General features: G+C 50.4%; 2 protein-coding genes across 2 annotated transcripts; both read right to left on the bottom strand.

Annotated features, from left to right (window-relative positions):
* Positions 1–1,962: 1,962 nt before the first annotated feature.
* Positions 1,963–5,272, bottom strand: MFIFM68171_05513 (uncharacterized protein; the record flags this gene model as incomplete). Its single annotated transcript, XM_071060933.1, has 7 exons — positions 1,963–3,013; positions 3,070–3,254; positions 3,349–3,411; positions 3,610–3,747; positions 3,810–3,842; positions 3,903–4,782; positions 4,836–5,272. The coding sequence occupies 7 exons, from the start codon at positions 5,270–5,272 to the stop codon at positions 1,963–1,965; spliced, it is 2,787 nt and encodes a 928-aa protein (XP_070917034.1).
* A 5,123-nt stretch (positions 5,273–10,395) lies between these two features.
* MFIFM68171_05512 (Heme haloperoxidase family profile domain-containing protein) lies at positions 10,396–11,392 on the bottom strand (the record flags this gene model as incomplete). The annotated part of the gene is made up of 4 exons (XM_071060932.1): positions 10,396–10,526; positions 10,617–10,912; positions 10,977–11,217; positions 11,293–11,392. The coding sequence occupies 4 exons, from the start codon at positions 11,390–11,392 to the stop codon at positions 10,396–10,398; spliced, it is 768 nt and encodes a 255-aa protein (XP_070917033.1).
* Positions 11,393–13,346: the final 1,954 nt, after the last annotated feature.

The raw sequence follows: 13,346 nt of genomic DNA, 5'->3' as shown, positions 1-13,346 counted from the left end.
TCCTAGATACACTGAAAAGTGTCTTCTTCTCCGGGTCATCCCGACGATACAGAGAGGCTTCAAAACGATTCCTTTGCTTCAAATGGTCCCCGCGGGCACTAAGCCGGCCGGGGACGCTGCGGCTACCGGCGGCATCGGGCGGCGAGAATCGAATTTCAGATACAAACCCACTGGAAGAGACTATATACGAAGTTCCGACGAGTTCCGACGAGTTCCGGATACAAACAGCCAGGTAATAATTCCTTGACGCGTGCTCGTGGTACTGGTATGAGATGATCCTTGTCAAATCGATCGATGTGCAGGACACCGTGACCGACTTGGCAGACATCGATGCTGACGCCGGCAACATCGCTGAAACCAAGGTCAGTGTTAAAGACCATTTTGACACGTGAGAACGCTTGGCCGCTGATTCCGTTCTCCGCATCCCAGATATACAAAACCGTGGTAGGGGGGTGATGGGAAACCTGTTCCACCAATAGGTGGGCCGTTGCGGTGTTTTTCTCGCTGTCTCCGGCCCTGTGACTGCCATTCCAAGTAGCGATGAATAGTTCGCCCAAGAAGGGGTTAAGAGGCTTCTTGATATAACCTGTGCCGTCGACATCACCGACGTAGAATTGGCGCTTGAGAGAAAGCCGGAACCACCGGAGGACAAGCAGCGCTCGGCGTTCAGCTGATTGCTCCAGCGCCGAGGTGGCGAAGACAGAGGATTTCTTAGCGCAGCAGCTACCGGCTTCGACCGCGGAAACGGGAGTCAAGAAGGGCGGTGACGTGACAGTTGCGAGATCGACCCCACGCAGTCCGCCGAGGAACTACTTCGGAACAGCATCCTTGCTGTCAGCCTAACACACATACCAAGCCTCCGTCAGTGAGACTCATGTTGCTCACGAACCTGGAATATGTCCCTCGCCCGCGATTGTCCAGTCATTCCTTGCTAAGAGACCACAGTAGTACCAGACTACTAACTGTATTGCTGAGGACATACAGCAATCTGCGGCTTGCATCCTACGGCAACGTCAAATGGAGTGAATCAATAAAGAATACTCGGTATGAAAGAGCCAAGGAAGGGGGGAAAACGGTATTGAGGTGATGTCCGTGATAATTAAAGATATACGGGCGTACTGAAACGAGATATTGCTGTTGCCAGCCCATAGGAGTCCAGGAGAAATGAACAGTAAGTTATGGCTACGATCCGTTGTTCATCTGTACAGCATCGTGGCCTCTGTAATCAACCAAATCTTCCCGCCTCGGCACATAACAATTCGGTAGATAATCTCCATCAGGCGTCTTCCTCCTTTGAATCTCTGCCGCCACCTTACACATCTAAGTTCTCCGCATCCTTATAGGAGGGAGTAGCTTTTTAGGACAGCTTTTTTGTTTGTGTCTTGTGTTGTCCTGTGAAGGATTAACATGTGTCGCTGCAGGTGATTAAGACACATAGGACCCACCCGCCACAGACACGGAAGAAAGATTGATATACACGAATACGACCTCCCCGTAATTACATTCCGCTATCGGCATTGTTAGAGGACGATCCAGCCGTTGTCTGTTTGCATTGCCATCCTTAATCGCCTACTCTCCATCCCAGACACCTATTTGAACGCCATGGCCAGACATTGATTGCCTAGCGGGGGGAGGGGGTGTCTTTGGTCATGATGTTGCCATACCCTGACCGTATCGCCCAACACTTGCAATGGCACTTCTCCTGGTAACATAATCGCGCCCAGCTAAAAACCATAATAGCCTACGTAGATCATAATGTCATCAGCATTTCGGAATTGCCAGCGCTAGGCTATACGGCTCGGTAATGACAGATACCCCTTTTTCTCTTGCTAGGTACCTGGTGCGGATAGGCTAGAGCCGAATATCAGTCGGGGTAGCGAACAGTGTTATACAGACATGCAAATAATTGCCCAACACATTCCTAATATGACAATCCGCCATGTGAAATATCCGAAATCCCTTTCACTCTTCAGCCCTCCTCTTCACACCTGCAACAAGGTTCCCAGGCCACACCGCATTTCCAGGATTTACTCTGGGTTCAAACACCGCCGGGGGCGCACGCTGCACCTGAACCTGAGGACCCTGGTTGAAACGAAGATGGCGTATGCTCGTAATCTTCTCATAGTTTGCCCCAAGAAGCATCTTTAGCTTGTCCTGGTCAAATTTACTGAACTCGTCCCAAGCCTGAGCGAACCGATCTGTCCACTCCTTTTTAGCCTTGGCGCCTGTATTAAGAGTCTTCTTGACGACGAGCGTCCAGCGGTTCCCCCGGCCCTCTGAGTGGTGCGAGCAGCCGAATTTCGATGTCGACGAGTAGCCCAACAGGTCTTCCAGATGCTTGCGCCTTTTCTTGAGGGCAGAGAAGTGCCATACTCTCTCGCCCGACGCCAGGAAGCGGTTCAGGTCCCCGCAGTCTGAACAACCGCAGTGTACGGGGCCCAGGCCGCTGTAGTCGGCCGCACCGCTAGGCTCCATCCCCACTTTCTTCTCGAGGTATGCCTCGAGAATGGCGCACGCAAGCTCTTGATAACGCGGCGTGGAAAAGGGAACGTTGGCCGCGTCAAGGGTGTATATCAGCTCGCGGACGAAGGGTATCCAGAGGTAGTGGAATTCTACAGGGGGGACATCAACAGTCTTGGCGGCGAGTTTGAGCGAGAAGAGTCTTGCTAGGTCATCCCAGTTGAACTGGATGCAGCGGGCTAGACACTCAGCCAAAAGGCTGGCGCTGATGAACATCTCAGGGTTTGTGTGTGGCCCATCCCGGGCAAGAACCTGAAATTCGCGATGGTCCCAATCACGGGTCTTTGAAGCGTTATATGACGCCTCTGTGCCCTCCTTGGTGCGAAGATTGGCGACGTCCATGGCATCCAGCACAGACTTGAGCAGCAGCTTACAGAGCTCAAGTGTCACAGTCTTGTCGAAGAAGCCTTCGTTTGCGAAGTAGATGATTCGCATCAGAGCATCTAGGGCAAATGGGGTTAGCGGCGCCTGCTGTTGTATCACGGGGACCAGGCTATATGTGAGGTTAGCCTACTCTGACGAATTAAGACTCGGAAGTGCTTGTCTTGCCTTGTTTTCAGATGTTCGATATCGTGATATTCCTTCACCATGGTTACAATTGCGCCCCCACTCGCAGATACAACGTTCCGGCACAAACAAGCCTCTAGAGCCACAGGAACAACTTCATTGGCTGCCCACTCCCCGATCTGAGGGTTGTAAGTAGACTCTCCCGGCAGCCCGAGCACCGTCAACAGCTACATGCGATCCGTCACCGGACGAAGGGAAAGATTCTGAAGCAGACTAGGCAGCATTAGAAACAAGCTGATTATATACCGAATAAACACGTACATCTTTGACTTGGCTAAAGTCAAAAGAGTCTTTGGATGTTGCCTCCTTCACGAGAACAAAGAGCTGTGCCCCAATTTAGGTCTTGAACCAATCCACTGCCTTGCAAAACAGCTCATATTCCCGATGACTCAAGAGAGTTGCTATGAATTGCAGTGCTATCTTGACGTTAAAAATGGGATCGGGACGGTTAAGCTCGGTGTACGGGAGAAGACGACCCAGAACTCTGTCCGGTTCCCACGCAAGGTGTGCAAGGTGTCGGACCATCTGCATGGCCGCATCATGGGTCTCCGAGTCGGAGCATTTCGCAAGATACTGGGGCAAAAGGCTCTGTGCATCAGTTTTGGTAATCCCTTTAGCGAGAAACCGGTCGACAGCGTCATTGGGAACCAGGACGGCGATCTATGTCAGATGGTCAGATGAAGGTCCGTAGCTGGAGGTGGGAGAGTTGAAGGGAAACGAACCGTCAGCCGATACCAGTGCGTCGCCGAAACTCCCTTAAGATACTAACGATTAGCTCGGCTCAAAGCAAGACATAAACTCGGCTTCACACTTGCCTCGTTGCCTGTGTAGCCCGAATAGTCCGTCTCTTCGCGTTCGGCCTTCTTGAATGGGTCCTCGTAATCCTGAATCAACCACTCTTCCAACTCGCCCTCGTTGAGCCTCAGGCCCTGGCGCAGGGTGCGTCCATCAGCGGCGACGAGACGCTTGATCGAGATTTGGCTCTCGATAATGTCGACGAATGGATGCCAGTCGTCGTCCTTTTCTTCGCCCCTGTCAATATCACGGCCGCCATTGTAGTAATCGGCGTCCTCATCCTCGTCCTCGTCCTCGTCCTCGTCCTCGTCCTCGTCCTCATCGTCTGGGTCATCGTATCCCCAGCCTCTGCTGCTGTAGTCGTACGGGTCATCATACATCTCGTCGCACCCTCCCTGGACCTCTTTCTCCAACAGACCGAAAAACAAGGAGACGTTCTGTTTGTCGCACGCGTCTTTTAGATATTGCATCCGGTAGAGATCGGCACCCTTCAATGCGTTGAGCGAGAGATTGGACTCGGTGTAGGTGTGATCTAGCAGATAGTACAGGTGATCAGTTTCGCTATCGTCACCGTCGCGACCTCGAGAATCGAGCCATGCACTCAAGGCTCTTTGTACACCATCCAGTCCTGGTGCATGGAGTTCGGTGTTGAGTGCGGCGGACGGGCGGCCAAGGGATTGCGAGATGGCGAGATTGTACGTCAGGATCCAGCGGATACCGGAAGTCACGGGCAAGACTTCATGGGAGACATCCGAGAACCAGCACGCCATAGATGCCTGTGTCTCTGAGGTTCTGAAGACCTTTGTGACATCGCGGTGCTTCAACACGAGATCGCCACCTTTGTGCTTTGAGGGAAGGCAGATGATAAGAGTTCCGAACATTCCTGGAATTTTCTCGGTACTATGCCCATTTGTTAACATCCGAAAACACAGGGGGCCCACGCCGGCACATACTCAGTGTGGGCTTTGAACATGGCGCCCTTCTCGTAAATCAACATCTTGTACAGTTCGGCCCTCACAGGCGCTGTGATGCCCAGCTGCTGGGCGACCCACTCGCTGGCGCCGTTAATCGTCGACTCCCATTGCGGGCTGAGATTCAGTTGAGAAGCATCCAACTCCCACGTGTTGCGGACCGATGTATCAACAAACGTCTCGCTGCCCTTGCCGTAGGGGGCTCGGCGGGCCTTTTCAATCAGCTGTCGCGCCGCGGTTTTCTGCAGGGGAAAGCCTGCAATATTGCCGACATCTTGAACAGAAATTGGCTTGATGCTCGTCACACTGAGTTTGCTGAAAGCTGCAAAGCTCCCGACAGCTTTGATCGCATCCAACGCCTCGCACAGTCCCTCCCTGATGATATTGTCGGCAGGGCCGGTCGATGCGTGGTCATCCATGCTGAAAGTTACTGAGTGGAGTCGGAATGTGTCGGGAGGTGGTGAAGGTGGGATCCAGCGGAAACACGCCGGTACCTTATCCAGACGTGAAAACCGAAAAGTCGAGATTGTCTCGATCCCATCTTTCGCTCAATCAAGCAAGAAGCTGCATGTGTACCCCGCGACGCGAGACGGCAAAGACGCGTCTGAGGTCGCGTGCACGGCCCAAGTGGGTCCGGACTAGGTGTTTCTTTTGTTGACAGTCTGGCCTGGCAGGCATTGCCAATGACGTTCTGGAATCTTCCACAGAGTTCGAGAGCGTCATCAGTGTTTCACCTTCCAGCCTTTTAAGCACAGGGAGTAATCCTAGAAGCAGATTAGGCTTTGTTTGCAACGGATACCTAAGAACGAAATCTGAATTTCCAACTAACGAAGGTCTATGCTGGGCTGCGGTTAGACTGATCAAGCAAAATGGATGAGCTGGTAGTTTCCCTCTTCGCCAAAGAGAACTTTGGAGACAGTTCCGTCATGCACAAGGCCGATGTTGATCTAATTGCTGAGGTGTTACCCTTGACGTTGAAGCCCCGCGGGTCAAACCACCTGTTCCTTGGATCTCCCATCCTTTAGGTTGAGGTGTATTGTAGACACAGTGGAAGCACCCTGGATATCCCGAAAGATGTTGAACTGGTTATCTCCGGTCCTCCACTCGAGATGCCAGTTCAGTAGCTCGCCTACCAGTCATTGCTACCGTTAGCCCGCAAAACGATCCCGGTCACGCTCTTGAGGTTTTCGGTGAGAGCCTCGCTAGGTCGTCTTGTGATCGAGGATGTGACCAATATCCATCTAGTGCGCTTGGTCATCAATTCTGCGGCTGAGGGTCCAAACATACTTGGTATAGTTGATGATGTTGATTGTACTACCGATAGCTTTTTTGCAGGTAATATTGAAGGGATCATCTGAGCGACGAAGGCTCTTTGGTACATGGCACTCTTTCGGAACCTGATAGAAGAATGTTGGAGGGTTGTTTGCGCACTGTTGTGAACGAGGGAAATTGCGACCTTTAATCCCCAACTTGACATTGAACACCAGCTCCAATTCGGCTCAGAACTACGACTGTCGAGGTTGGACACCCATCTCCTCTTCATTAAGGCGCTCTTTTAACAGCCGAATGTGTCACGCGTACAGGAGCTCAGCAGAGGGCGTGGGAAGTGCATGGAATGGTTGAAGTCTCTGAAGATCTATCTACTGCAGTAGGAGACTGAAGGACTGGCTTACAACAAAGGAAAATGGTCTGGGCGAGCTCACGTGATGAGCTTCTGGGCTCGGCGGTGAGAGCCGAGCTCCACAAGTACGGTTTCTGGGTTTCCAGCGCGACAGAATGTCTGCAGTCAAGAGTCTGGATTACATCAGTCCCTCACTCATACAATTACCGGTCCTAACAAGTAACCCCCTGCAATACTAAGCTATAGCCCGAGGGTAGGTTTCCAATCGAGAATTCCGTGAACAAGCCTAGAATGCTCTTTTTAGGTCGGAGTAAGGGATAGGGCTATCTAGTCCCGTCAATAGCGAACAAGGGCTGTTGACTCCTTTGAGTTTGCAGCCAGGTTCCCCCTACATTGCATTTCCACCACAGTCCATTCCGGGCAAACCACATCCAGTCCTGCCGATAAGATGTACTATAAACACTGCAGCTCCCGCATGACTCTGCCCGTACCAAGGCAAGCCGGACTACAGTGAAGCACCGTCGAGAAGCGCCAGGTAGGCAGCCTGTCGGCTATTGATGGCCATGTAATGTAGCCGATCCTACGCGCATTTATATCACCTGGTGTGCCTCTTCAGGACATGTGTCTTAAGCACCTCAAGAGGTTCGCAGACGCAGTCAAATTGCCTCCCAAGTTGGAGACGGTTTCCCAGTTTGCCAGATTGACGGAGCTGCAATTTCGCGACGTCGCCGCGTTTCGCTCCCCCACCTCTCATGATCGAAGACGGCCAATCGACAACAAAACATAATCAACAGCCTACCTTGCATGCCCTTCCTATCTTATGCGTAAGACAACAGGCTCCAGCATTGCAGGTTCATGACGGCAGACGGGGGCTTCGTCTACCGTCTCTGGCTAAACATGATTCACGGTAACATGGACTCGGTCAAGCTCCTCTACCGCCGTCTCAAAGAGGACGGTCACGAGTGGGCTTATCGTAACTCGCATAATTCCATCCTGTCGTTGCTCTTCTCTCTGTCCGATGCGGTCTATCATAGCTCGATAACATCTATAGACTCTTCCGGCCCTATCAGTCTCCGGGAGGGCTACCACCTAGTGTTAAGGACATCGTCAGCCATGTTATCTCATTAGGTATGGGATATAGACTCCACATAGCGATACGACCCTTCATCAACACTGCTGATGTAACAAGCCTCTACATGACGAGGAGAGCTAGGACGCTGGCTTGACACCTGTAGCCTTGGTCTGCCAGCGCTTGACCAATCCAATGTGGCATCTTATACTCCTCAAACTGTCAGAAAAGGGAGCTGATCCTTCCTGGGCTCGGGCAAAGCTGAGGAGACATCCTTGCTTATGGCAGTGTGGGATAATTGGAATTCAAGGAGTGACGATGATCCTGGAATTCGGCGCCGATCCCAATAAGGGCTCGCCAACGACAACGTCTTTGGAGGAAGTAATAATCATCGAGTTGTTGGAAAGTGTCTTGAACTTCTCGATGGCCATAAACCTTCTCGATACAGGCGTCAGCCGCTTTCTTCTCAGATAGAGAAACCCTGTAAGGAGAATTCTGCAACATTCGATGTCCCCGCAGGGGCTGGGAGAACTCGACTCTTCGCATCGTATGCTTCTTATATGTTGCAAGCTTTATGAACGGCCTAATTACGCCGAACATATTGCGGCCGAGGTGAAGGAGATGCTGGATATACTTCAGCGGCCGGGTAAACGTTTCAACGACCTCATCGCCCCGGCTACAGCTTCACACGCCGCGAAGTATTCAAGTATATGATATCAGCGGTCCCTCAAAAGTCAGTGACGTATTTTTTATCCGTAATCCTTCAGTTCAGATTATCATTGTATAACTGGGTGCACTCCAGCTAGATATACTTAAAGACTCTGGTAACGGAGTATCGTATCAGTACACTGCCTACATCCTTCCATGCTCTCGACTCTACGCCACTCAAGTGTCTGCCATCGCCAACGCATATGTCTACGCTAAAACGTAGGCCTGGCCGAGGACGAAGACTCGTCAGGGAAGCCGTAGGTGGTGCCGCCCCACAGCGTTTTGATGTCTTGGCCTGGACTCGAGAGAGCGGATTGCATCACGGTTCGATTGTGGCCCCAGGCTTTGCCGCACTCTCGCATATATCGCCGCTTCATCCCACCCCGCTAAGCTCCCACATGGGCTGGACACAACCCTTGCTCTGCACACCCACGCCCGCGCCCGATCCCACCGCATAGACCAAGAAAACTATGCTACACACGTACATGCCTTGCGTAATCCGAGTCGTTGCTCTCGTTGCCGGAACGGTGAGTACCCTAGCATAGCAAACCCCTCTCCCGACACTCTATAGCAAGGGTCGCTAACGATTACTGCTATATTCAAATTACTAGAACGAAACCACATTAATCATCGGATTCGGCGGATGTTTTGCTGTCCCTGCGGTCGGTTTGGAAGAGGTTTTTCATAGCACGGGGGAAGGGGGGTTGAGAAGTGGGTGATAGAAATATGCTGAAGAGGGATCTTGTAGGGAAACGCGGACCGGCGGCGCCGGGTTGAGGTAGAGGGGAACTGACATTGAAATCTCACTCGCCGCATCCTCCCAGAGCATCTATCAGCCTGTACGCCGCTCTCAAGCAGAAGGCGCAGCCTTGAGCAAAGTAGATGTCCGCTTCCGCTTTGATGATACAGGTATTGACTCGAAGCCTTGTTCAGCCCTTCTCTGTGAGTTGCTGGAGAATTCGGGATATCTGTGGTTCATCCTGAACGGCCAGCGTCATATTGGCAGACGCCCTTGAAGTTTGATGTTCGGAAGCCGTGATCTACATGTTCTTAACGGCATCAGAAGCTGCCCTTGATGTATGGGTTTGATGGGAGCATATCTTTATTAAGATCTCTCCGATTTCCACAGAGTTGCAATACATTACAGCGGCTTGGTTGATTTGGTCGTGTTCACATGCAGTAACATTTTAACCCAGTATTTCAGGACTAGGTTATCAACATGCAGTCCGGCGCCCGGATTGAGAGGTTGCAGGAGGAATGGTTGGGAAAATATCTCGACCAATTTTACCCAACTTAGGCTTTCCTTGAACTACTGCGAGGTGAACCCAACTTCAGAATCGAGCTATAAAACCATTATTGTAACCGTAATAACTCGAAATTGTTGTAGAGCACTATACATTAGGCATTCCTTTAAGTACCTATATTAAGCTAAAATAGCCTAGCGTCCTAATTGCCTGCTGTTTTACTCCGTAGGGCTCAAGCCTCCGCAGAGTCCACCCCATGAGTGTCTATCCTCTCTCCTCTTTGGGCAATTTTACGGCAACATTTTGTTCCTGGACTCTCAAATCTTTTTTCTCACTTCCGGGATGCCGATCACTACCAATCTATAAAAATGCCCGCATTTGGTCCCACAGCCATGCGATCGGTTGCAAGTTTATCCCACCACTAGTCATTGCGTTGGGAGAATCGTTGGGAGAATGTATGAGTGATGGCAAGATACAACATATGCCGTCACTTGCGGTAGCGGTTGTGGTAATGTATATATATGCTAGTTCCTGATGATGGCATAGAGTAATTAGCACGTGAAAACTGTCAGGATGAGTGAGAACTCGAAATGCGGATCCGAATAAGTGGAAGGCGTCAGTAATTTTTCCAGTACATCGCTTTCTATACCCCAACACCTAGCCTAGGATGTTTAGGCGGTAAGATCGGAATCGTAGTATTTCTGGCTGATAGAGCCGGACCGGTGGTGGAACACTTATTGCCACCATTTCAGAATACTAATATAGGTTGTCCAATTTTCTGCCAAGTTGGGCTACCTATACAAATTTACACCCCACGGACGTGTTACCACTATTTCTCGGCCGGGCATACAGCACAAAAGGCCCGTTTTCGGTCTGAAAGAACACAGTTACCCAACGGTCTCATGGCAATGTGCCATTCATCTGTCCAAGGGTAATATCTTGAATGATAAACACCATATTCTGTAGCGTGTCCATCGTGAGTCGATGTTTGGGCTTCTTCCAGCCCAACTCGTATGGAAGACGTTCGTTTGCTAATTAGTGAGGTTAGCTATACCGGATCCCAACCATTGTCAAAAATCCCTCTCTTGATGGAAACAGGGTTACAGCTCGATAATACATACTGAAGAAATACTGAACATGCTTTTTCGGTGTCGAGAGTCTGTCCTTGGGGTTCTTCGCGTCAAGGTTCCACTCGCCGAGGACGAATTGGTAGGCGGCAGTCTCGCCGTAGATGAAGTGCGCACCGAGCTGTGGGAGCGTGAACTGTGGGTTTGTTGCCGCGGAAGTGATGACACGAGCCGTGCGAGCTCTGCTGGCCATGGCTAGGTCGATGGTAGGACCTGTGAAGTATTGGAGGGTTTCGTTCCAGATCCCTTCATTGAAGACATCTGCGGGACCAAAATTTGCATCCTGACGGCTGGAGACATGGATATTATTGGCCTCGGCCCGTGCTAGGAAGAATTGGAGGAAGCAGCACTCACCTCAAGCTGGCATCGTGCTCAAGAATATTGTGGGTTGTCAAGTGACTCAAGTCAAAGCTGGTGGCGTTTGGATCAGGGTTGGTGGGCCGCGCGAAATCCCAAAGATCGCTGACAACGCTGATGTCCCAGTTCAGAACCGCGCTCAGAACGTCGATCGCGATTTGCTTGCTGATGCCTTTGCCATTACGGGGCAAGTGGCCGTGATTGGCAAGAGTGTTGAGCATAGGACAAGGACCTCGGACTGGTTTTAAACCCGTGTGAGTTAGTTGTGCCTCGGTAGATCACCTATATACCACTACCTTCAGGTATAACTCACCATCATTGGGACCAGGCAGCATCCATTTGCCCTCGTTGGTGGAGGGGTGAGCTAAAGCTGCCGAAAGCAGCAGGGAAACAGAGAGGTAGATGAGCTTCATCTGGTCTGTCTAACTTGATGATTTATGAGAGACAGTTGTTCAGGGGACAAGTTCTAGCTCGACTAGACGAAGGAAACGATGGACTTTATATACATGTATGAATCCACAAAGCGCTGCCATGGAACGGACCCTGCCCATCAAGAGTCCCCGAAATAAGGCCTGTATCATCGCTTCATTCTGTCAATGCTGGCAGGAACGATGCCGGAATGCTACTTCGGAAATGGTCCGCGGGTAGCGTTTGTTCGAGCAAGCCCCGTCAACACATCAGTAGGTACAGCGGGCGGGATTGCAAATTGGATTGCGATAGATTCGATTGGATCGGTAAAGATGGCAAGAGAACGGCAGTGTGACTTCACCCCGCAATTACCCATTTCTCACATTTCGTTTCGAGTACGTATCCTCGGAATAAACCCGAGGTAGATGCCAAGGTAGATCTTCGCTGCAATGATTACCGCAGTATGCGTAAACCATGTTGACTCATCCTTGTGTTATTGGTTCCCGAGCATGCAGACCCACTAACCTCGGGAAAAACCCGAGGTAACTACGAAGGTAGATATTTGATATTTCATAGCGGTAATTACAGGTAGCCGTTGTCTCATACTAAATGTCACCGGTTCCCGTATATCGTATATATCTGCTGGCAACAAAGGCAGTGATCTATGCCCAGACTTAAATTTCTGGCGTTAATGGTGCTGTAGCGGTTATACTGGTCTTAAAATTGGTATTGCTTTGGTAGTGTCCTGAAAGTGGTGTGTCCCACTGGCGAAGGGCGCTTTAAGTCGTTAACGTACCTAAGATAGTCTCATACAATACGCTAGATACGTGAACTACGCTCGTGAAGTAGAACTAGAGCATCTACTTATGCTGCTTGTAGGCGAGAAAGACGGTGCAGCATGATTCGGGCAGGCAATGGTATACATCTATGCTGTTACGTTATTTTGTCTAGATTCTGAATAGGAACGCTCTCGGGCTCTCACTTTATGGCATATTGGAGAAAAATGCGACTAACAGGATACCGGTAATAGGGTTGCTAATATTCGAGCCAGGTAAGTTCGGTAAGATTACCCGTTTGGAGCTCCGATGGTCTCCAACAATTCTCAGTGCCCTAAGAAATGAGATCCTTCAATACCGGCTATACAGCGCTGCCCCGTCCCGGCAGGGCCACGGTACGGGGTAATATGCTATCGCGCTTCGCACTAAACGAAGAGCATTGCCGTAGGCGGTAACTGGGTAGCTCTAGTATGGGCGCGAGGATAGCCTGAGGGTCATCGAGGTGGATATTATTAGCATTCAGATTTAATACTTAATATCCTAATCCAATGTGTGATATAAATACTATTCCAATGTATCTCTAGTCGCAAATTCGGTAATTATATTGCACTATTCATTGTGGATAGTATTGAAACACTGAGTACACAACTCTAAAATTGATGCTACATTTTTCCCTTTCCTTCTTCGGAACTGAGCAGTTGCCGCCTTAGCCTGAGTTAGACTGGGCTAGGATAAGCGAGGGAGGTCACCGTTCTAGCTAGCTCGGCTATAGTTACCTCGGTCTGAAATAGCGGTGGAGTTACGAGGATGAGTTCCTAAACCCAGTTTTAGGACACTTAAACTACTACCACTTAGGTGCACTTTCCTCAACCCCAGCGACGGAAAAATATACCCCCGAGAGCTAGGGAGCACTGATCCGGGACTATATACTCTACCTCTTATAGTATGTATATACATATAAGGAGATTTAGTTTCTTGAGGTTGTTAACTACTTGTTCGTTGTCGGTTACAAGTGAAATGGTGCAGAAACACATATCTACACCCACATACCTACCAAAAACAAGGGGGAGGGCAAAGACGGCCAAATCCCAGACAGACAAGATAGACAAGACAGGCTAGGCGACACCACCACAAATCGGGTCCCTGCAGCCTAAACAAAGGTCAAAACAACATGTGCAGATAG

Source organism: Madurella fahalii (genome assembly GCF_045866475.1).
Source record: "Madurella fahalii IFM 68171 DNA, scaffold_2, whole genome shotgun sequence".
NCBI lineage: Eukaryota > Fungi > Ascomycota > Sordariomycetes > Sordariales > Madurella > Madurella fahalii.
The sequence above is the reverse complement of the archived record's forward strand: the minus strand, read 5'-3'. Positions and strand labels throughout refer to the sequence as shown.